Source organism: Perognathus longimembris, chromosome 18 (genome assembly GCF_023159225.1).
Source record: "Perognathus longimembris pacificus isolate PPM17 chromosome 18, ASM2315922v1, whole genome shotgun sequence".
Lineage (NCBI taxonomy): Eukaryota > Metazoa > Chordata > Mammalia > Rodentia > Heteromyidae > Perognathus > Perognathus longimembris.
In genome coordinates, this window is record NC_063178.1 from 1,336,333 (window position 1) to 1,359,216 (window position 22,884).

A 22,884-nucleotide genomic window follows, 5' to 3' on the forward strand; every position below is an offset into this window, starting at 1 on the left:
GCAGCTTCTAGAAGTTGAGGCTGCTCGGTCCTGGCGTCCCCGCACGGGCCCGGGGGCCGGTGCGCGGGGAGCCGCGGGGAACGCGGGGCTGGCCCGCTGGTCCTGGGGTCATTTCCGATCGGTCGGTCGTTCCGGCTCGGGAGCCGCGGCCGGGGCGGGGCGGGGCCGGGGCGGGGCCGGGCCGGGCCGCGCGGGCGGAAGTCCCCGCGCCGCGGTCTCCCCGGGGGTTACCGGTCACCCCGACCCGGCCTGGGCCTCGGCAGCGGGAGGTGGTGCGAGCGCCTGCCTGGCGCACGCGCGTCCCCAGGGTCCAAGCCCAGCGAGACTCCGAGGCCGTGCGACGGCCACGCGCCGCCGCGGGGCGGAACCTCCGCGCCCGGGGAGGCGGGGCCCCGGCCGGGCCGCGCGGCTCCGGGACCCAGGACGCCGCGCGCATGCGCGTCCCCGGACGAGGCTTCCGGGGGCGGGGCCTGCCTCCTAGGAGACGGGGCCTGCGTCCCCCACGGCCACCGCCGGAACTGCGGGCGGAGGGGGCGTGCCCTCCGCGGAGGGGCGGGGCCCGCCGCCTCGGGGCGTGGTCTCCTGGAGGGCGGGGCCCGGCCGCGCTCCTGACCCGGACCCGAGGCGCTGGCGGCCCGCACCGCCCGCACCGCCCGCCCCGGCCCGCACCGCCCGCACCGCCCGCCCCGCCCGCCCATGGCCCGGCACGTGTTCCTCACGGGGCCCCCAGGTGACCGCGGGGTCGGCGGGCGGGCGGGCGAGTCCGCCACGGGGGTGTCCGGGGCGGGGCGGGGCCGGGGCCTGGAGCTCCCGGCGCGGCGGCCTGGCCGCGGGGCCCCGACGCCCTCCGGCCCGGGCTCCCTCGGTGCCCTCCCGGCCCTCGCGGCCCGCGGCGGGTCTCCTGGGCCGCCCAGCGGGGCCCCCGGGTCCCCGCGGGGCCCTTCCCCTTCCCGGGGTGGCGGGGGAAGCTGAGCGGGCGCCCCGGGGAAGCCCCACTCCCCCCCCCCCCGCGGGCCTCCCCACGCCGCCGACGCCTCCCGCACTGCGCCCCGCTTCCCTCCGCCTCCCAGGGGTCGGCAAGACAACCTTGATCCAGAAAGCCAGCCGCGCTCTGCAGCGCTCCGGGGTGCCGGTGGATGGATTTTACACGGAAGAGGTCAGGCAGGGCGGCCGCCGGGTGGGATTCGACGTGGTCACCTTGTCCGGAGCTCGAGGGCCTCTGTCGCGAGTGGGGTACGCTGCCCTGCTGCTGGGGAGGCCTCACCTCCGCGGGACTTCCTCTCTAAGCCGCTCCGTCCCCATCTGGAGAGCGTCCTCCATCTGATTTCACTGAAATTCATGGGGGGTGGGGGGGTGCTGCCTCCCCCGAAGAGCCTGGGGACCCCATGCACCTTGGGCATCGAGAAATCTCTCAGAAAGGAAACACCGTCCAGTGACAAAGCAAGGCCGGCGCCGTCCCGCAAACCCAGGGCGGGAGCCACGCGCCTCTGGCCTGTGGGTGCTGTGGGTGCTGTGGGTGCGGGCCCTGGGGCCCGGGGCGGCCCTGCTCCCAGCGGAATCCTCACGGGGTCCTCTCCTTGCAGGCCGGAGCCCCTGCCGGGAAAGCCGGGGTGCCGCGTGGGCCCGTACGTGGTGGACGTGGCCTCTCTGGAGCAGTTGGCGCTCCCCGTCCTGAGGAGTGTGAGTACGTGGGCGCTGCCCTCCCGTGGGGCGCGCGGAGCTTGCCAGCCACGCGCAGCAGCGGCTCTGCGCCCTCAGGAGCCCGCGGGGCTGGAAACGCGCACTGTGTCCTCTGTGGCTCTGACTGAGGAACTGCCACGCGCGTCCGGCCGGAGCCGTCTGTGCTCTGACGCCCCCGCTGGCCACGTCCCAGAGAGGGGTCTTCCTGCGTGCTGTTCCCAGGCGTGGCGAGCCCCTGTGTGGCGTGCTGTATCAGGTGTGGCGTGTTGTATCCGGTGTGGTGTGTTGTTCCCAGGTGTGGCGAGCCCCTGTGTGGCGTGTTGTATCAGGTGTGGCGAGCCCCGTGTGGCATGTTGTATCAGGTGTGGCGTGTTGTATCTGGTGTGGCGTGTTGTATCAGGTGTGGCGAGCCCTTGTGTGTCGTGTGGCGAGCCTGTGTGTCGTGTTGTATCCGGTGTGGCGTGTTGTATCCGGTGTGGCGTGTTGTATCCGGTGTGGCATGTTGTATCCGGTGTGGCAAGCCCTGTGTGGCGTGTTGTATCCGGTGTGGCATGTTGTATCCGGTGTGGCGTGTTGTATCAGGTGTGGTGAGCCCCTATGTGGCATGTTGTATCCGGTGTGGCGTGTTGTATCAGGTGTGGCGAGCCTGTGTGGCGTGTTGTATCCGGTGTGGCGTGTTGTTCCCAGGTGTGGCGAGCCCCTGTGTGGCGTGTTGTATCCGGTGTGGCGTGTTGTTCCCAGGTGTGGCGAGCCCGTGTGGTGCTCTCCCACTTGAGCCATAGCTCTGCTTCCAGCTTTTTGCTCGTTAGCTGAGGATTCAAGCCTCGTAGGCTTCTGGCCTGGGTTGGCTTCAGACGCTGATCCGCAGCTCTCTGTCCCCATGTAGCTGGGATCACGGTGTGAGTCTCTGGAGCTTGGCCTCGCTTCATTTACCTGGTACACCTTTGCCTCATTCTTATTTCTGGTTGAGTGGTCGTTTGTGCCTTTTAGTAATCCTTCAGTTTCATCTAACCTATTACTTATTTATCATTTTATAAGGCTGGCCGCGTTACTCCTTTCATTTCTCATGTTTGCTATATAAGTTTACTTTTTATTCACCCATCTGGCTGAAGATGTACTAACATAGATAACTTTGTCAAAGAACCAAGTTTTGGTTTTCCTGACTATTTATGACCCGTCTTTTGAGACTGTCAGATACTTAGCCAGTAGTCCTGGGTCGGGTTGGGGGTCATGATAAACAGATGAACCCCTGTCTCTCGGGCTGGTGACAAGGTCACCGCGGCTGTGGGGACGGCAGGAGCCAGAGGGGGCAGCGGAAGGCCCAGCTCAGCTGAGACCAAGGCCGGGCTCTGAGGAGCCCCAAAAGGAGAGAAGACAGGGAGAAAATGAGTGTTGGGATGACTGTGTGAGGGAGGGAGGGTCCAGGCGGAACGTTCCAGCCAGCAGGGCGGAGCCCCCGGCCTGCGGTGATGGTTGGCGAGTGGCTGGGGCTCGGGGCCCGGTGTGTCCCCCCCCCCCCCCCGCCCCGTGACAGCGTGCCTCTTTAGGCAGGTTCTGGCGGAGGCCCAGGGCACAGTGTGTGCGTCATCGACGAGATCGGCAAGATGGAGCTCTTCAGCCAGCCCTTCATCCAGGCAGTCCGCCAGGCGCTGGGCGCGCCCGGGACGGTCATCCTGGGCACCATCCCCGTCCCCAAGGGCAAGCCGCTGGCGCTGGTGGAGGAGATCAGGAGCCGGGAGGACGTGACGGTGCTCAGCGTGAGTGCACGGCGCCCGCTGCCCCCCCCCCACTGCCCACACCGCTAGCACGGGCGGGGCGCTGTCCAGAGCGCCCGCAGGGGCCGGCCCTGCCCCCGTCCCGCGCCCCGCACGGCCCCGCCCGACGGCGACGGGCCCAGCAGCTCAAGTGGAAAGGCCGGCGGCTTCTCAGCCACGCGAGCCGCACTCGAGGCCCCGCGAGGTGCGCAGGCCCCCAGCCCGGGACCCCCCGGGGGCTCCAGAGCCCCCCACCTCCCGAAGCACACCCACACGGCCCCGAGGCCTCCAGCAGCCAGGCGCACCCTGGCCCCCGCGTGTGTGGCTGCAATCCAGGCCCCTTCGAGTCCACCTGCCACTGGCCGCTGTTCAGATTCCATCCACGGACACTGGGGACCTGAGGTGTCACCACAGGCGCAGACGGTGGCGCGGTGTCACTGTTCCCTGAGGACGGGGGCCTGAGCCGTGGCTTTCTCCCACAGGTCACCAAGGAGAACAGAAATCACCTTTTGTCCGAGATCCTCTCCTGTGTGCAGAGCGGCAGGAAGTGAAGCTCTCAGCAGCCCGGTCCAGCACCGCCCGCCTGCTGGGCTCAGACACCTGGGGTCCAGCACCGCCCGCCTGCTGGGCTCAGACACCTGGGGTCCAGCACCGCCCGCCTGCTGGGCTCAGACACCTGGGGTCCAGCACCGCCCGCCTGCTGGGCTCAGACACCTGGGGTCCAGCACCGCCCGCCTGCTGGGCTCAGACACCTGGGGTCCAGCACCGCCCGCCTGCTGGGCTCAGAGACCCGGGGTCCAGCACCGCCTGCCTGCTGAGCTCAGACACCTGGGGTCCAGCACCGCCCGCCTGCTGGGCTCAGACACCTGGGGTCCAGCACCGCCCGCCTGCTGGGCTCAGACACCTGGGGTCCAGCACCGCCCGCCTGCTGGGCTCAGAGACCCGGGGTCCAGCACCGCCTGCCTGCTGAGCTCAGACACCTGGGGTCCAGCACCGCCCGCCTGCTGGGCTCAGACACCTGGGGTCCAGCACCGCCCGCCTGCTGGGCTCAGCCCCAAGCTCAGAGACCCGGGGTCCAGCACCGCCCGCCTGCTGGGCTCAGAGACCCGGGGTCCAGCACCGCCATCTGCTGGGCCCGGCTCGGCCTCCCAGCTCCGGGACCTCAGGACCTTGCTTGAGACGCTGGGCCGCTGCTTTCCCTGATGTTCGGGATCCACCTGCGCCCCGTGTTGGGGGCCTGCGTGACAGGCGGTCTCTGTGGCTCGTGCAGGAGGCTGTGTTTCCTCTTGTGTGTGATTGGAGCAAATTACAGGATGACGGGGGTGTCTGTGGCGTCTCCGGCGGTGTGCTGGGGTGGGGAGAGGAAGTCACCTCCTAATGAGCGCCACGTGCTGTGGCGGCCAGCCGCCTCTCCAGGTGCGGCCCAGCCCCAGCGGCTCGAGCGACGTGTCCCGTCTTTTTTTCTCTGAAGAAAGCTGTTTCCGCTTCTCACCTGTCTCATTCATTCCTTATAAAGGTGTGAGGTGAACTGAGGCACGTGGGGGGGGGGGGGGGGCTCAGCCGGCGTCTCCCGACCGACAGCTGCGGATAAGCCCGTCCAGCGAGCCTAGCCATGGCACTTTCCGGTGACAGAGCCGTTAATTACTACTACAGGGCTATTCATTGCTAGTGGAGTTATTAATTGCTCATTCCTACCTTGAAGGGAAAAAGGGGTGGAGGAAGAGAGGGAAGCAAACGGGAGAAGGGGAGGAACGGAGAGAAGGGGAGGAGGAATGGAGGGGAGGGGAGAGGAGGGAAGGGAAGGGGAGGGGAGGGGAGGGGAGGGTTACCACCCCCTTCCGGGCACCAGGGGTTTTCTGGTACCCTGCCCCGTCAGCTCCCGCGTGGAGTTCCCGGGAGCACCAGGGCCGGTGCGTGCCTGGCCCGCGCTCGCCGGCGTCTTTCTGAAGGGCGGCACCGCCGCTTGGCGGCAACCGTGACCCTCACCCTCGGAGTGTGAGCGCCCAGCCCGCCCCGCGAGCGAGACTCCGGGTTCCGCGCTACCCAGGTGCGCCCTGAGACGGGAAGGCCCTCCCACGCATCAGGAACGGCACAGCGGGCGGGACGCAGGCAGGAGGCAGACAACGCAGCGGCTGTAAACGGTTTACTTCCCAAAGAGAAGTGTGTGCAAATGTGCTTGGAGGACACGCATGCATTCCCGGGGAGCCCCGGAGACCCGCATGCATTCCCGGGGAGCCCCGGGGCTGGGCGCCTGGAGCAGCTGCTTCTGGACCCGCGCCCTGCATTACCCCCGCTGCTGGGGGGGGGGCGCGGGGCCGCGTGGGGGGCGCGTGGCTGCGGCTCTGCAGGCCGGGCCGCCCTGGTTTCGTCCGCTGCAGAGCCAGGCAGGAAACAAGGTTTCCTTCCACTCCGCTTCCCCCGCAGCGCACGGGACCCACCGGCCAGGCCGGAGCTGCCGTGCGCCCCGCTCTCGAGGCCGGGGAGCTGCCGTGCGCCCCGCTCTCAGGGTGAAGAGAGTGAGTGCGGAGTGGGGATTATCTAGCGAAAGGCTGGCCTGCCGTCGGGGGCGGGGTGGCTCGCGCGCGCGCGCTCTTGGAGATAGTGCATGGCTTTTGTGTGCAAGTTCCTGTGCAGGGCTGGGGCGGGGTGGCGGCGGCGTGTTCCTCGGCCCCCCCTCCCCCCCCCCCCCGCCCCAGGTCACGTGACTTTTTTATTTTTTTAAGAACCTGAGATAAAGCTATTCTGTCTTGCAGACAAGTCCTCATTCCCCTGGAAGGGGCTCTCTGGGTTTGGGGCTCCAGGGTGGGGTGGGGGGGACAGCAGAGGGGGGCCGGGAGCCCGCGCCCCGCGCGGAGCCTGGGCTACGGCTCGTCGGAGGCTCTGGGGGTGGGGGGCGGGGGGGGACCGGGAGCCCCGCGTGGAGCCTGGGCTACGGCTCGTCGGAGGTGCGGGGGGGGGGACCGGGAGCCCCGCGCGGAGCCTGGGCTACGGCTCGTCGGAGGCTCTGGGGGCGGGGGGGGGGGGGACCAGGAGCCCCGCGCGGAGCCTGGGCTACGGCTCGTCGGAGGCTCTGGGGGGGGGGGACCGGGAGCCCCGCGCGGAGCCTGGGCTAGGGCTCGTCGGAGGCGCTCTGCTGCGAGGCCGTGTCGTCCAGCCCCATGTCCTCCTGGCTGGCTCTCCTGCACACCACGCCCAGGGTCCCCGCCGGACCTCGCTCGGGCAGCCGGCGCTGCTCCGCGGCCTCCGTGGGCTCGCAGGGCTCCGAGTGATGCTTCCAAAGACAAGACGGGGGGGGGGGACGGCTCAGCCGCGGGCGTGCCCTGCACGCCTGCCACGCTGCCATGGGGGGGGGCTGGGGAGGGCAGGGCCCGGGGGCCGCGCCGGCCGGGAGGGGGGCGGGACTGCCGGGTAGCCACACAGACCGGAGGGCCCACGCCCGGTTCCGCCTCCCTGTGTACCCCGAGCCCCAGCAGTGGTGTCCCCCGCCCCCCGCGGGCCCGGGAGTCGGGGTGCTCCGAGGCCCCGCCCTACGTGCTGGAAGCGGCCAGACTCCCAGAAGTACACCCCGGAGCGGGGCCCACAGCAGGCGGGGCGCGGGACGGAGTGGCATCTTGTGAAGGAGGGGCAGGGTTGAAGGGCGGGCAAGGCGTCCCCGAGGCGTGGCCGGGGTCTTGGGGCCCGGGCCGTACCCCGGAGATGACAGGCCGCGGCCCCGGACCCCGTGTGTGTGGGGCCCCACGGGAGGGCGGCCCTGGTGACCGCGTGGGGTCCCTGCAGGCAGGAGAGGAGGGGACCTGGGAAGGCGTCCCCCCCTCGCCCCCCGCCGGCAGCCTTACCCGCGTGGCCTGGCCCGCGGCCCGGGCCGAGGGCCCCATCACGATGTTGACGCTGCTGGAGGACTGGGTGTCGCTGGTGTTGCCCCCCTCGGCGGCCGACAGCCCCGAGATGACCAGGGCGCTGGAGAAGCTCCGCTTGCCGAACAGGAAGCTGAGCGTGGAGCTGGTGGAGGAGCCCAGGCTGCGGCGGATCAGGGCCTCGGCGCGCTCCCGGACGCCCGGGGGCCCCGCGGCGCCCGCGGCCGGCGGCTGCGAGTGCAGGGACGCGGCCGAGGTGTGCAGCGAGAGCCGGCCGCCCGACGGCCGCGGCGCCAGCTCGTGCTCGGACGACGAGGTCTGCAGGAAGGCCTGGCGGCTCGCCACCAGGGGCCCCGGGGAGCCCAGGGCGGCCGGCCGCGGCACCGGCGGGCTCCGGCCCTTCGTCCCGCCTGGGGGCCGGGGGAGGAGAGCCGTCAGCCGGACGGGCAGGGGGGGCTGTGGGGAACCGCGCGGGGCGGGGGCCGTGCCCGTGAAGCCCTCCTGGGAGGAGCGGCGGGGAGGAGGAAGGGAAAGGACGAGACCAGGGAGAGACTGCGGGGGGCCGGGCGGGGGGGGGGGGGGCGGGGGGGCCGGGACGCAGCTCCCTCCTCAGCCCGTCCCCCGCTCGGCCCCTCGGGGCCACGTCCGGCTGGCAAAGCCCGTGCGGGGCTGGTGAGACAGGGCTGTACGCGTGCGGGGCCTCCCAGCCCCCCCCCCCGCCGACGCCCTTCCTCCCCTCCCTCCACCCCCCCCAGATGCTGGCAGCGCGCGGAGGGGCGCGGAGGAGGGCGGGAGGGGGAGGGGCGCACACCCTGGACGCCCGGGACCGCGCGGAGGCCCCGCCGCACCCACCTGTGCTCGGAACGCCCGCGCGAGGCGAGGGCCAGCGCGGGGCCCCCCCTTTCCTGGGCCGGTCCGCACCGCTCTCCCGGCCGTCGGCGCCCGGGGCCCCCCCGCCGTCCCCGTCCTCGGCGTGGCTGCCGCTGCGCTGGCCGGCGCTGCAGTCCTTGCGCACCCTGCGGGGACCAAGCCGCTGCGTCCCTGCCCCCGGCGGCGCGGCCCGCGGGATGGGGCCAGCCGGCTGCTCGGGACGGGCGACGGCTGTCCGTGCGGGGCCGTGTCACCCGCCACCTCCGGGAACGTGTCCCGTCAGCGAGCGAGGCCTGCGCGGTGGACTGCTACACGGCCGGGCCTGAACCCGGGGCCCCACCACAGCTGTGTCTGAACCCGGGGCCCCACCACGCCCGTGTCTGAACCCCGGAATCCCACCACGGCCGGGCCTGAACCCCGGAATCCCACCACGCCCGTGTCTGAACCCCGGAATCCCACCACGGCCGGGCCTGAACCCCAGAATCCCACCACGCCCGTGTCTGAACCCCAGAATCCCACCACGCCCGTGTCTGAACCCAGAGCCCCACCATGGCCGTGTCTGAACCCCGGAATCCCACCACGCCTGTGTCTGAACCCCGGAATCCACCACACCCGTGTCTGAACCCCGGAATCCCACCACGGCGTGTCTGAACCCAGAGCCCCACCACGGCCGTGTCTGAACCCCGGAATCCCACCACGCCCGTGTCTGAACCCCGGAATCCCACCACGGCATGTCTGAACCCAGAGCCCCACCACGCCCGTGCCTGAACCCGGGGCCCCACCACAGCCGTGCCTGAACCCCCGAATCCCACCACGCCCGTGTCTGAACCCCAGAATCCCACCATGCCCGTGCCTGAACCCCGGAATCCCACCATGCCCGTGTCTGAACCCAGGGCCCCACCACGGCCGTGTCTGAGCCCTGGAACAGCGCAAGAGCTCTTCCTGCCCCCCCCGGCCCCCCAGGGTCGGGGCAGAGGCCCCTGCCGTGAAACCCTACCTCAGCCACCGGGCCCGGAACCAGGCGCTCACGGCGCCCAGCGAGACGGGCCCGCCCCAGACGCCCTGCAGCTGCCTGTGGGTCCCCAGGTAGGACGTGGTCAGCGGAGACACGAACATGGGGTAGCCCAGCGGCTGGTCGCAGGAGGAGTTGATGAGGTTGCGCAGGACCTGCTTGTTGTTCTGGATGCTTCCGCGCTCGGGGTTGCGGTTGCGGAGGAAGATGAGCTCCTGCTGCTGGCCGGCCCAGAGCCCGCGGACGCACTCGCGGTTCACCTGCGGGGGGCGGCGCCGGGCTGAGGCTTCGCCCACGCGGCTCCACCCGGCCGGGCCCAACGCGACGCCCTCGGCGTGGGAGACGCGGGGGACGCGAACGAGGCTCCGCTTCAGCGCGCGCTCGGCTCAGAGCTGCGCGGAGGCCCGGGAGGAGGGCGCCTGCGAGCGGGACACGTGCCCGCCGGGTCCCGCGCCTCCGTCCGCGGGGCTCTGCGGGACTTCTGGCTCCCGGGGGCCGGAGAGGCCCCAGCCGCGGCTACAGCTCCCAGAGGCCACTGCGCCGAGGGCGCCGGGCGGGACCCACGGGGGCGGGGACGCGGGCCCGGCGCGCTCTGCGCAGCCCTGCGTGGCGGGCACGCGCAGCCCTCCGTGGCGGGCGCGCGCAGCCCTCGGGGGCGGGCCCGCGGGCCTCACCTTGATCACCTTGAAGCTCAGCAGGCCCCGGTGCAGCATGATGACCTTGTACTCGTCCACGCCCTCGTCCACCACGTGCCGCAGCGTGAGCAGCTCCTCCTTGTTGGCCAGCACCGCGCCCCTCCACGCCGGGTCCCCCTCGTGGCAGATCACCACCTTCCTCTCGAAGGCCCGGATGGCCTCGTACAGGACGGCCGGGTCCTCGTACTCATCGGGGCAGGTGAACTGGTCCTGGCGGGAGGAGCCAGCTTGAGCCCGGGGGGGCCCGACCGCTTGCCGGCTCAGCACCTGGGAGGGGGCCCCCCGCCCCCCGCATCCGGCACTGGGTGCCAAGCGCAAGCCTCGGCTGCTCCCCGGCCCTCGCCCATGCTGCCCGGGTGCCTGGCCAGGCAGCGACTCGGGGCGGAGGCCTCGTGCCGGGGGTCTGCCACGCCGCAGGCTTCGTTAGCGGGTGGTGAACGCGCCCCCAAGGCCGAGCGAGGGCGGGCGCCCGGCTCCCAAGGCTGCTTCCCCCGGAGCGCCCGGCTCCCAAGGCTGCTTCCCCCGGAGCGCCCGGCTCCCAAGGCTGCTTCCCCCAGAGTGCCCGGCTCCCAAGGCTGCTTCCCCCAGAGTGCCCGGCTCCCAAGGCTGCTTCCCCCGGAGCGCCCGGCTCCCAAGGCTGCTCCCCCAGAGCGTCAGGTTTCCACTGTGGTTTTCAGAAGCGGGTTTGCGGTTGGGCACGGGGATGCGTGCCTGCAATCCAGCCCCGTGAGAGGCAGGAAAGCCATCGATGCTGTGCCGCCCCTGGGGACATTACAGCCTGCCTCGGAAGGAGAATTGACGAGCGGGGGGTGCGCGCGGTGGAGCACCGGCGTAGCGAGCCCGAGGCCCGGGTCCCCGCTCCGGCTGGGACCGAGGACGCGACTCGGTGGCCAAGCGCCTTCACCTGGTGCAGCTTCAGGGCCATTCTGATGGCGGGGGCCACCACGGTGTGCAGCAGGTCCATGTCCACGAACACCCACTCGTCCCGCGCCGCCACCCTGAAGTCGCCCTTGAACAGGGTGTGCAGGCCGTACAGGAAGGAGTCCAGGCTGCAAACGGTCTGGCGTGACCACGGCGCTCCCAGCCCGCGGCCCACCCCGCCGCTGCCAGCCGGGAGAGGAAGCCGGCCCGGGCCGGGCAGAGCGCGGGGAAGCCGCCCGGCCGCGGCCGCGTCACCCGCGCGAGACCCGAGCCCACCCGGGGCCCGGTGCGGCGTAAGACGCCGAGGAGGCCCCCCGGCCCCCGCGACGCCAGGGTGAGGACGGTGCCCAGGGCCCGCTCCTCGCTGAGACCCCGCGCGGGGTGGCGCTCGCGCACCGCTGCACACACACCTGCGCACACACACCTGCGCACACACACACCTGCGCACACACACACCTGCGCACGCAGAGGTTGCACGCCGCGCTCGTCTCAGGGAGGAGAGGAGCCCGAGCGCTGTCCGCGGAGGGGAGCGGCTCACAGCGAGTCTGCGGACTCAGCAGCGCGCCTTCCGCCCGTCAAGCCCCACAGCCACGGGCAAAGCAGGGCCGGGACCGGGGGCGCAGAGGAGGGGTCCCCCCCCCAGGACCGGGGGATCGGAGCTGACGGCTCCCCAGCGCCCGCTGTGTAAGGCGTTGGGCGAGATGGTGCGGGCGCAGGGAGCCGGTGAACCTCAGCAGGCCCGCACGGCCCGGGGCCCAGCTTCCTGCCCGCGGGCGGGGCGCTTCTGTGCGGAGGCCGGCAGGACCCCAGGGCGGAGCAGCCGCCCGCGGGCCCCGCCCAGCTCACCCCGAGGAGCAGCCGCCCGCGGGCCCCGCCCAGCTCACCCCGCGGAGCAGCGCCACGAAACCCGTCAGCCCGGCTCCGGGATCAACACAAGGACCGGCGGATTCGGATCCGGTCAAAACGGAAACGGCAGGCGCCTGTGCCTGTTGGAGCCCCCCAGCCCCCCGGTACCTGACGGCCATGTTGTGGGCGGCGGTGCCCAGCGCGCGTCTGCCCAGGATGCACAGCGCGAAGGACAGGGTCACCAGGGGAGAGTCCTCGTCGCTGTCCACGCTGCCCAGGGCCTTGGAAGGCTGGGAGAGCAAGGACACGGAGTCGGTCTTGTCCCACGGCGGAAGTGCGCCTGCACGAGCCCTGTGTGTGTGTGTGTGTGTGTGTGTGTGTGTGTGTGGTGCAGACCCCGAGGGGAGTGGCGGGGGGGGGGGGGGCGGCGGAGCTCCGTTTCCCAGGCGGGCTCTGTGCACAGTGGAAAGGCGGGGAGGCCCTGGGAAACGGGCACCAAGCAACCCCAGCCGCACAGTTACCCCCGGCCGGGCCGGGGGGGCCAGGGCCGCCTCTGCAGACCAGCGCCCCCACCTGGGAGCACGCGGCCCGCGGGAGGGCCTCCCACGCCCTCCCCAAGCAGCTCTGCCACGCGCACGCGCTGCCCTTCCCATCTTCCACGCGCAGGGACTCAGCAAGAAGCACGGGGTGGGTGCCATGGGGGGGGGGGACCCTCCATGAGCACACGCCGCCCCTCATCGGCGCTGAGCAGGTTCCCGTGCCTGAGCCCCGGGGCTCCACCAGCACCTTCCAGACACCGAGAGGCACTGAGAGCCTCCCTCCCTCCCTCCCCCCTCCCTCCCTCCCTCCCTCCCTCCCTCCCTCCCCCCTCCCTCCCTGTCTCCCGCTCTCCTTCCGCCTCCCTTGGACAACAGGCCACTCTCCCCGGCTTCACTGCGGAGCGGGAAGGTCACCGCAGGGGTGATGGTCCCTATCTGATCACCGGTCACGGGGAGCGGCCCGGAGTGGAGTGAGGGCCGCACAGCTCGGAAACCCCGCCGGGGCGTGTCACACACACACACACACACACACACACACACACACACCACACACACACGGAGGCAAGGTCTCCACGCCCCGGAGGCGTCAAGCCGGGCGGCCCTGCCCCCGCGCCCCGGACACGCACGCGCTCCCCTGCGCAGATCCTGCCCCGCGCCGAGCGGAGCAGCCCTCCCGTCCCGTGTGGCTGGTGTCGCCCGGCACCAGGGCCGCGTCCCGCCCGCCTCTCCCGCTCGCTGCACGGCGCGGCCGCCCCCTCCCCCCCCGCACCTCCTGCCTCCGCCGGGCGCAGTGCTGGATCCACTCCAGGTAGGTGGTGCAGAAGCTGGCGCGCGTGACGCCCTGGAGACACGGCACGTAGTCGTCGTCCGTGTTCGCGTGGAACAGCGCCGGGTCGCGCTCGACGTGGTGCCACTTGGCGAAGGGCTGCAGGGACGCGAGGAGGGCCTCGTTCCGCACCCAGGACGGCAGCTTCGGGGAGCCCGCCGCGTAGTAGATGATGCTCTGCGGGCGGGAGCGGGGTGCCGGGAGGGTGAGCCGAGGGGCACGGGGTCCCGGGGGCCACCCGGCCACCCCGGGGCCGCCAGTGCCCACGCGGGGCGGGGCGGGGCACCCAGTGGGCCTCTGCCAGCCTCGGGGCACGGGACCCACCCGCTGCAGACACCCTGCCGCGTGGGGGGGCAGGTGGGGGCCCACAGAACCACCCCACAGCCCTGCCGCGTGGGGGGGCCACAGAACCACCCCACAGCCCTGCCGCGTGGGGGGGGGCAGGGGCCACAGAACCACACAACCGCGGGGTTTCAGCCTCGGGCTCTCAGGAAGCCCAGGGGAGGCGCTGTGCTGGGGGAGGGCGGGGGTCGGGGCCGTGCTGGGCTGCGCTGCGCTGGAGGAGGGGCCGGGCGGAGCGCTCCCCGACAGGCGCTCGCGGGAGCCCCCGTGGCCGGGCACCATGGCTCCCGCCTGCCACCCTGGCCGCTCAGGAGGCCAAGGTCTGCTGATCGCCGGTCCGAGCCAGCTGGACACAAAAGCCCTGCCCGCCCGTGAGCGGCGGTCCGTGGAGACGAGCAGCCACAGTGGCAACTGCGTGAGAGGCGAGTCCCTCGCTGCCCCACCACGCCCTTGCTGACCCGGAGCGGGCTCTGTGAAGAACTCCTGCAGCACTCTGCCCTCCCCCGTCCCTCCCCCAGGTGGCCGACATGACGCGCCCCGCTGGCCCCGGCCACGGTCCCCCCCAACCCGGGCCTCCTGGGCCCCGCTGGCCACGGTCCCCCCAACCCGGGCCTCCTGGGCCCCGCTGGCCACGGGCCCCCCAACCCGGGCCTCCTGGGCCCCGCTGGCCACGGTCCCCCCAACCCGGGCCTCCTGGGCCCCGCTGGCCACGGTCCCCCCAACCGGGCCTCCTGGGCCCCGCTGGCACGGTCCCCCCAACCCGGGCCTCCTGGGCCCCGCTGGCCACGGTCCCCCCAACCCGGGCCTCCTGGGCCCCGCTGGCCACGGTCCCCCCAACCCGGGCCTCCTGGGCCCCGCTGGCCACGGTCTCCCCAACCCGGGCCTCCTGGGCCCCGCTGGCCACGGTCCCCCCAACCCGGGCCTCCTGGGCGCCAGGATTACGTGGAGGAGCTCCTTCGCCTACCTAACTTTAAGTGTGGACCCATGTCCTCGGGAAATCAGTGTGAATAGTTACAAACACCGCACTGCACAGAGAACCCGGCTGGGCCCCGTACAGCGGTTGCACTAAGATGTGCTCAGCCCTCTGCGATGTGTAAGTGCCGTCTGTCCCCATCTCGCAAGTCCCCTGGGGGTGGAGGCGGGGAGGGGGGGCGGGCAGGCTCGGGACAGGCCTTAGGAAGGGCGTAGACCACCAGCCGAGGCCCGGCCGGTGGGGGCCCGTCCCAGCCCCCCCCCCCGTGCTCGCCTGGCCGGGTCTCTGGTTGAGAAGCGGGGGCAGGCCCCCCAGAGCCGCCGCGCCCACCTTGATGTAGTAGCGGATGAGGCTCCGGCGGAGGTCGAACACCTGCAGCATGGTGGCCGCGTTGTTGTCCATGATGCTGTAGCCCTCCAGGACGTAGTGGGCGCGGGCGACCTCCCAGGTGAGCCAGCGCAGGCGGAAGGCCGCGTTGCAGGACAGCAGGTGGGGCGGGTGGCCCAGCCGGCAGCAGCAGCAGCCCCTGTCGTCCTCCTCACCCTCCATGATGGCCTCCACCTCCCGCTGCTGGCAGTAGGTGCCTGCCCGGGGAGACAGAGCGCGAGGGCGGCGGGCCGGGTCAGAGCACCGCACCCCCCCCCCGGGAGGCGGCCCCGAGCCAGGACGGGCTCAGTGCTCCTCACGCCCCGGCCAGCCACGGGCCTCCCGCGACTCCCACCGCTCCGCGTCCTGACCCCCACCCGCACCTTTGCACTTGCGACGCGCGTTCTGAGAGCGTGCGAGGATGGTCACGGGGCGGGGGGTGGACGGCCCGACCAGGCCAGCGTCACAACCAAGGAGACGGGAGGCTCGGGGCGGTGTGGACGGAGGGGGGGGGATTGGAGCGGTCGGGGGTGTCCGCTGGGTTCCCCGATGCCCCCCACCCCGCGAGGACACACGGCGTGGGCCCCCGCGTTCCGCGGGCTCCGTGTGGGAAGCAGGGGCGGGGCGGGGGGACAGCCTTCGCAGACGGGCTCCGTGCCTCCTTCCACATCTCCACGGAGACGGAGCGGGCCGACGCGGCGAGCCGCCAGCACCTGTGCTCACCACCGTCGTGGGAATGGCCTGAGCAGGCTGGGAGACGGGGCCCGGGGACACCGGGGACACGGGGACACAAGGAAGTCCCGGCGTGGTTCGTAACCTAGCCACAGGCCGCAGCAGTACCCCAGTCGCCCAGGAAACGCTGCCTGCTTCCCTTCAAGGCGTCGGCGTGGCCCACACGTGTCTCCCTGTTTGTGCGATGAGTTCTTGGGAAAATGACGGACGACGCCACTGTTACTATGGTTACTCCTAGGACCGTGACCGCGATGCCCCCGTGACTAGTACTTCTGCCAGGCTGTGGGCTCCACGAGGGCCGGGCCTGGCGGGCACGAGGCCCAGCCAGAGCACGGAGCCCGCCGAGGGCTCCGCGAGGCCCGGCCGGAGCACGGAGCCCGCCCCGGCCGGCCCGGAGCACGGAGCCTGCGCGGCGCCTGCTCCGCCCTCGCTCCCCCTGCCTCGCCCCCACGTCCTCCCCGACTCGGATCTCGGTTCCACACTCAGGGGTCGCCGCGAGCGGCCGGGCCCCAGGCGCGGTCACGGGCGGGGGGGGGGGGGGAGGGGGGTGCGGGCCGGCCTCCCCCCACGCTGCTCCGCCTCCGTCTCCACCCCGCTCTCCAGCTCTTCCGTCCGCTCCGTCCCGGGCCGAGCCTGCGGGCCAGCGCTTCGTCCAAGCCAGGAGGCTGGCGCGTGTGTGGGTGAGGGGCTGGCCTCACGGCCCCCGACCGTGCGTGCGTGTGTGTGGTGTGTGTACGTGTGTGTACGTGGTGTGTGCACGTGCGTGTGCATGCGTGCATGTGTGTGCATGCGTGCGCGTACTTCTAACCTCCCAGAAGCAGGGGCGGGCCCAGCCTGGGCGGGGGAGGGGGGACGGGTGCTGGGCCGCGGGGGAGGGGGGGCGGGTGCTTGTCCGTGGGGGAGGGGGGGACGGGTGCTGGGCCGTGGGGGAGGGGGGACGGGTGCTGGGCCGCGGGGGAGGGGGACAGGTGCTCGGCTGCGGGGGAGGGGGGCGGGTGCTGGGCTGTTGGGGGAGGGGGGACGGGTGCTGGGCTGCGGGGAGGGGGGACGGGTGCCGGGCCGCGGGGGAGGGGGGGACGGGTGCCGGGCCGCGGGGGAGGGGGGACGGGTGCTCCTCCCCGGGGGAGGGGGGACGGGTGCCGGGCCGCGGGGGAGGGGGGACGGGTGCTCCTCCCCGGGGGAGGGGGGACGGGTGCTCGGCTGCGGGGGAGGGGGACGGGTGCCGGGCTGTGGGGGTGGGGGGGGGGACGGGTTCCGGGCCGCGGGGGAGGGGGGACGGGTTCCGGGCCGCGGGGGAGGGGGGGACGGGTTCCGGGCCGCGGGGGAGGGGGTACAGGTGCTCGGCCGGGGGGGATGGGGGACGGGTGCCGGGCCGCGGGGCCGTCTGTCCGCCCTTCTCCCGTGGCCGCTGACGGGCGGCACGGCGACGGCGTCTGCGTCCCGGGGCCCGGAGCCGGGCGGGCGGCTTCCGGTGTGTTCTCAGGAGTGAGCTTGGGGAGCGCGTGCAGCGCCTTCGTTCTGACGACCGGGACGTTGGGAAAATCAGCGTCTGCCCTGAGCGTGTGCCCGGCAGATCCCGGAGGTCCCGCCACGCGGGCGTCCGCTGGCTCCCTGTGTGCACGGCCAGCGTGCGTGCGTGTGTGTGCGTGTGTGTGACACGCTCATTCACACCTAAACTCCAGAAAGTCTTGACCGAGCCGTGCCAAGGCCCCGCCGTCCCCCTGGAGCTGCACTAGCGACGCAGAGGGCGGAGTTGAGGACAGGAATGGAGTCATTGCTGGGGGGGGGGGGGGCTGTGCCTATTTCCGGCACCAACGTCCTTACAGGAGGGCTTCGCGGCACGGCGGCGGGGGGCGGGGCGGGGCTGCGGCGGAGGGCGACCAGGTGGCGCATCTCGGGGTGCGGGGCTGCAGGTCGTCCGGAGCTGGAGTCACCCGGGAAGACCCACAGCGCTCAGAGACCAGGGGAGCCGGGGCCTTCCGGGACCCCGCCCAGCCTCGGCCCCAGAAGCGACGCTCCCGCTGCGGGCTGGCGGTTTCCCCTCACAATCCCCATCTGGAAGCCCCCCCTCCCCCAGGCCGTGGAGGCTGCAGGGGGCGTGGGGGAGGGGGGCAGGGGGGAGGGGGGCGGGTCACGAGCGCCGGGCCCACTGGGCAGAGATGCCCGACGCGCAGCCTCCCCTCTTTCTCCCACTGTGTGAGGACCCCGGAAGACAGCGACCCGCAGACCAGGCCCCCCCCACGGCGTCCGCCCGCCCCGGCCCCTGGACTGCCCCCTCGGGCCTGAGAGCCGGGTGTGTGCAGCCCTCGTGGGCCGACACGTGCACGCGACCCCGTCTGCCTTGGAGAGTCGCTGTGGAGACACGCCGGGTGTGTGTTTGTGAACCTGGTGTGGCTGAGTGTGGACGCATGGCACGTGTAAATGACCCGCACGCGGGTGTGCCTGCCGGGACACACCCACGCCGGAGCCCGGACACACGCACGCCGGAGCCGGGCCGGTGTTCTCTCGGGAGGTTGAGGGACCGGGACAGGAGCAACCACACAAGCGGCAGGTGCTTTCCTGGCTCGCCACGGCCCGTCAGCCACGCCCGTCAGCCATGCCCGTCAGCCACGCCCGTCAGCCCCCGGGTCCCGCAGCAGAGGGAGAGGGAGGAGCGCACAGCCGCGCTGGAAGGGACTGGGGGGGGGGGTCTGTCTGTGAACCGCAAGGAGCCAGAGAGGTGACGCGGAAGCCGAGCGCTCGCCACAGCTCTGGCGGGGAACGGGGGGGAGGGGCAGGGATTGGCCCCCGGGGAGACTGTCCCCCAGAGGAGAGAAGGGGGCGCACGGGCTGCGCCGGCGGGGCGGTGTGATCCGCGGTCCCAGCCTGGGGGGGAAGGCATTGCATTCGAAGCTGCTACTTGGACAAATGGAGCATCCGTAAGAGGAGGAGCGGGAACTCGGGACACGCAGGGGCGTGAACAGACCTGGGGGACTCGCAGGGGCGCGAACAGACCTGGGGGACACGCAGGGGCGTGAACAGACCTGGGGGACTCGCAGGGGCGTGAACAGACCTGGGGGACTCGCAGGGGCGTGAACAGACCTGGGGGACACGCAGGGGCGTGAACAGACCTGGGGGACACGCAGGGGCGTGAACAGACCTGGGGGACTCGCAGGGACGTGAACAGACCTGGGGGACACGCAGGGGCGTGAACAGACCTGGGGGGGCGCCGCGGCGCACACTGCAGAGGAGGTGAGCACAGGGCCGCTGCAGGCCAACTGAGCTCTTCCTCTATCGAAAGCGCCGAGTCGATCGGATCGTCGGCGACGGCTCTTTCTAAAGTCCCCGTGTCTCGAGCTCCCGTCCACCTCGTCAAAGGCAGCGCGTGCGGGCCAGGGCCTCCGCCGCCTCCGCCGCCGTTCCCCGCAGACACCGCTGCTGTGCCGACGGGACCCGGGGCCTGAGCACATGGGAAGTCACCATCCCCCCCCCCCCCCCCCCCCGCTGAGGCGCCTGGAGCCTGGTGCTGGTGACATGCGGCCCCAGAGAGTCACTCAGCTCCTCTCATCACATGGCGATGCGAGATAGACACAGGGCCGCTCTAGAGCCACAGGGCCACTCTAGAGCCACTCTAGAGCCACAGGGCTGCTCTAGAGCCACAGGGCCACTGTAGAGCCACAGGGTTGCTCTAGAGCCACTCTAGAGCCACAGGGCTGTTCTGCAGTCACCAGAATCCAAGCTGTTCTTGAAGACGACTCTGGACACTGCAAAGTGGCAGGAGTTGATGGCGCTTATCCCGGAGGCTGGCCCTGAGGAGGGCCTGCATGCATCCATCTTGTTCTGTGTGAGATCCTAAAGGCCGCCTGGGTCTCACCAGGATGTGGAGACTGAGCAGCCAGGTGGAGCCAGTTCAGAGTTCTAAGATCACACCCAGTCCTGGGGGTGGCATCCAGGGTCACACACTGGCCCATAGCCAGGTGGGGCAGCATGTGACCCCCCCACCCCCACCCAGACAACTGGTCAACCACACAATGGTGAGAAACATGCCACTCTCTCATCGCTGTGCCATGTTACACTATACACTATACACTTACACTATAAGCACTACTAGATAACACAAGAGACCTAAACATTTCCTAGTGGAGAAAGACCTCACCTTTGAGGGAGGGAGGCAGGCAGAAGAGAGACCCCTCCCCCAACTACTAAAATCTAATCAGCTTTGGACGATTTGAATTCAAAGATTAGTTAAGTTTGCTAGTAAGGCTGAAAACCACCTAGAACGGGTGATAGAAACTAGAACTTATGTTCCACTGAGTTAGCTCTGGAGATTCTTCCCTGGAATCCCAGGGAAAACGGAAAAGTTCTCCAAATAGATGCGCTGAGAAACCGCAGGGACCTGGCTCTGCACGGCCCCTGCGACGGCGCCTGCCACCTCCTGTGGCCTTTGCTGGCACCCCTGTTCCCTCCGGGGGAAATCAGCCTCCTGGTCACCCTATAGAGTCCGCCATTGTGCCCTGCCCCATAGCCTGGTTTGAAGGTAACTCTTTCCAGACCTGAGGCTCATGGAGGCCTTGGAGGCGTGCCTGAGACACGCAAGCTGTTGTTCCACAACAGAGACAACCCTCTGTGCGGGTTCGTGCAGTGTCAGAAGGAACGATGGCCGCAACACAGATGCTTAGAGATTCTCGCCCCAGAGCTTGGAGACATGCCTTCTTCAGGTCAGCACGCCTTCAGGTGGCGATGGAAGTGACAGCCACGGGAGCCTCTGCCGGGTGGAGGCTCTGCACAGCTAGGACTGGCTTCTGCTCACTGCCCCAGCGCTGGCTCTGACACTGCCACCCTACTGCCCGCGGAGGCCGCGGCTGGGAACCCGGTGCCTTGTTGCTGCTGCCACCCCCCTCCTCCAGCCGCTCCTCCCCTGCCAAGCTGGCCTTCGCCCCCACACCATCTTTGCACTCTCCCATCGTAGCAGCCCTCACACTCAGGTCGGGGGTCACCCCTCGGGTGCCCCTCACCTTGGTGGGTGCCGCACCCCTGAGGTAACCGTCTTCTCCGTGAGTCCCCAGCTCCTCGGCTGTCATGTCTGCATGCATATCGCCCGCACCACATCCACCCAGCTTCAGCGCTAAACCGCCAGGAGACGCCCCCTCTCTTCCCTGCAGGGGTGTTCATCTCGGAGCCCCACCACAGAATTCTCACACCCCCAATGAGTGTGCTCCCCTACGTCACGCCCGGCCTGCTCCACCACGGAACTCCAGCTGCCGGTTCTCAGAAGCAGCGGCCACGGAGCCTCGGCACGCACGGAGCAACCACCATCGGCAGAGCGCCTGCCCTGCCTGCCGGAGACTGTTCACACCACACAGCAACTATCGCATTAGGAAAACAACAACAACAACAGCAGCAGCTCCGAGACAGCTGATTTGCTCATGGAAATCCCCAGTATTGTAGCCAACTGAACTAGGTTGGCCTTGGTTTTTCCCAGAGGAATCAAGCCGTGCTCTGATTGGCCAGCCCATGGGCTTAGGTGTGATGGAATCTCTTTATCTGAGCTGTGCTCTGATTGGCCAGCCCATGGGCTTAGGTGTGATGGAATCTCTTTATCCGAGCTGTGCTCTGATTGGCCAGCCCTTGCACTTAGGTGTGACGGAATCTCTTTATCCGAGCTGTGCTCTGATTGGCCAGCCCTTGCACTTAGGTGTGACGGAATCTCTTTATCCGAGCTGTGCTCTGATTGGCCAGCCCTTGCACTTAGGTGTGACGGAATCTCTTTATCCGAGCTGTGCTCTGATTGGCCAGCCCTTGCACTTAGGTGTGACGGAGTCCCCACTCCCCTGGCTGTCCTGGGCTTACGTGCATCAGAAGCCCTGAGTGGAGGCCATGGTGGCCAGCTCTCCAGGTCTCGTTCAACCTTTCCCCTGCCTTGGGTCATCCCTGCCATGCTAGACGGTCATTTCATTCACCCCCAGCATCTGCCGTGGAGATACTCCTACCTCGGAACTCCAGCCCCCGAAGCTGGAAGGTGACGAGACCGTTTCCAATTTCAATCAGGTGCACGAAGGCGTTGAGGTCATCCGAAGCCAAAATGAAGCAGTCGCCGGAGCTGTAGTTACCCCACCGGCCAAGGAGCAAGTCCCCACAGAGGGACTCCTGGAGGGTCCGGGTCAAGTGCTCGTAGAAGATGGAGTTGAGGTTGTCGTCGTTTCCTGAGGCAGACAGGGAAGGGTCCGCGCGGGGCACCTCGTGCTCCGCCCTGCGAGCGGTCCCTCGCTCAAGGTGAAATTAGACTTAGGGGCTGGCACCTGTGGCTCACGCCCGCAGTCCCCAGCTACTCGGGAGGCCGACCTCTGAGGACTGCAGTTTGAAGCCAGCCTAAGTAGAAAGGCCTATGAGACTATCTCCAATTAACTACCAAAAAAGGCCAGGCATGGAGCTGCGGCTCACGTGGTAGAGCGCCGTGTGCTCAGCCTTGTATTCAGGGCTCAGGCCCTCAGTCCAAACTCCCTCCATCCACGTGAGAGCTCACGTATCCCAAAGGAGCTGTTCCACTCATCCTCACGCCCCCCGAGACCCTCTCCTCCCCTGGGCTCTGGGGCGACGGCCCTGGCAGACAGGGCTTCAACTACTGGCCAGCTGCAAATGATGGTTAACAAACCAACCGACTCCCTGGCTGGGAACGCTGAGCCCTTGGACCACACTGCCTGCGCTGCTCAGCGATGCCTCCGGATGCCCGCCCTCTGCGAGGGAGGGAAGCACAAGGCTCGGGAGGAGGGGGGCCAGAGCTCCTCACCTGGGTCCCTCTCGATCTGGACCGCCAGCCTCGTGTTGGAATTATCCACGCGCCTGGTTCTAGAAGGAGCCACAAAGGTAAAAGGTCAGGATGAGACCCTACGTGCTAGCCAGGCTTGGAGCGGGATCTGCAGAGGAGACGGCACTGGGGTGAGGGCCGGCGACTACTCCATGGGAAGAGGGGGAGGAGGGGGGAGGGTGCGGGAACCACAGGGTGGGGGCGGGGGTGGGGCAGGATGAGTACCAGGCCCTGGGTTCAAACCCCACTGCCTTCCAAAGAGACACAGATAGGAAGAGGAAGGACCTCTCTCTAGAGCACCGAGAACAGACTCACCACGGAGCTTCCGTACGCACAAGGAAGAAAGACCTGGCCTCGAACTCACCCAGCCCCGCCTTGGCCGCCACCCTGCCCTTCCCTAGCTCTCCAGGCTCCGGCCACCTGCTCTTCCTTTGCCCACACCCTCAACGTGCCCTCCCTCCCCTCCTCCGGCTTGGTCCTCCCGGCGCAGTGGACCGCCCACTTCCTCTGAGCTTAGCGGCCCAGGCCCCCACTCGGCAGGACAGCGCGGGAAGCCGTCAGGATTTCAAGTTAGGGAGCACCGAGCCGAGTGTCCAGTGAGCCGAATGAGCCCAGCGGAGTCTGCGCCAGGGCCCGGGGAGGGTCCTCCCTGGCCGTCTCCTCCCTGGCGCCTGGCACTGGGCCGCCCCA

General features: G+C 70.1%; 1 protein-coding gene across 3 annotated transcripts in view; it reads left to right on the forward strand.

Annotated features, from left to right (window-relative positions):
* Positions 1 to 684: 684 nt before the first annotated feature.
* The window catches only part of Ntpcr (nucleoside-triphosphatase, cancer-related), a 25,039-nt gene continuing 2,839 nt past the window's right edge, over positions 685 to 22,884 (forward strand). Inside the window, exons 1-6 of one of the 3 annotated variants that reach the window (XM_048367785.1) lie at positions 685 to 730; positions 1,071 to 1,233; positions 1,584 to 1,680; positions 3,228 to 3,437; positions 3,917 to 4,001; positions 4,040 to 4,925. In XM_048367785.1, the coding sequence (XP_048223742.1) occupies positions 697 to 730; positions 1,071 to 1,233; positions 1,584 to 1,680; positions 3,228 to 3,437; positions 3,917 to 3,985 (573 nt within the window). In that variant the 5' untranslated portion in view covers positions 685 to 696 and the 3' untranslated portion in view covers positions 3,986 to 4,001; positions 4,040 to 4,925. The other 2 variants (XM_048367786.1, XM_048367787.1) reach the window with 2 other exon arrangements.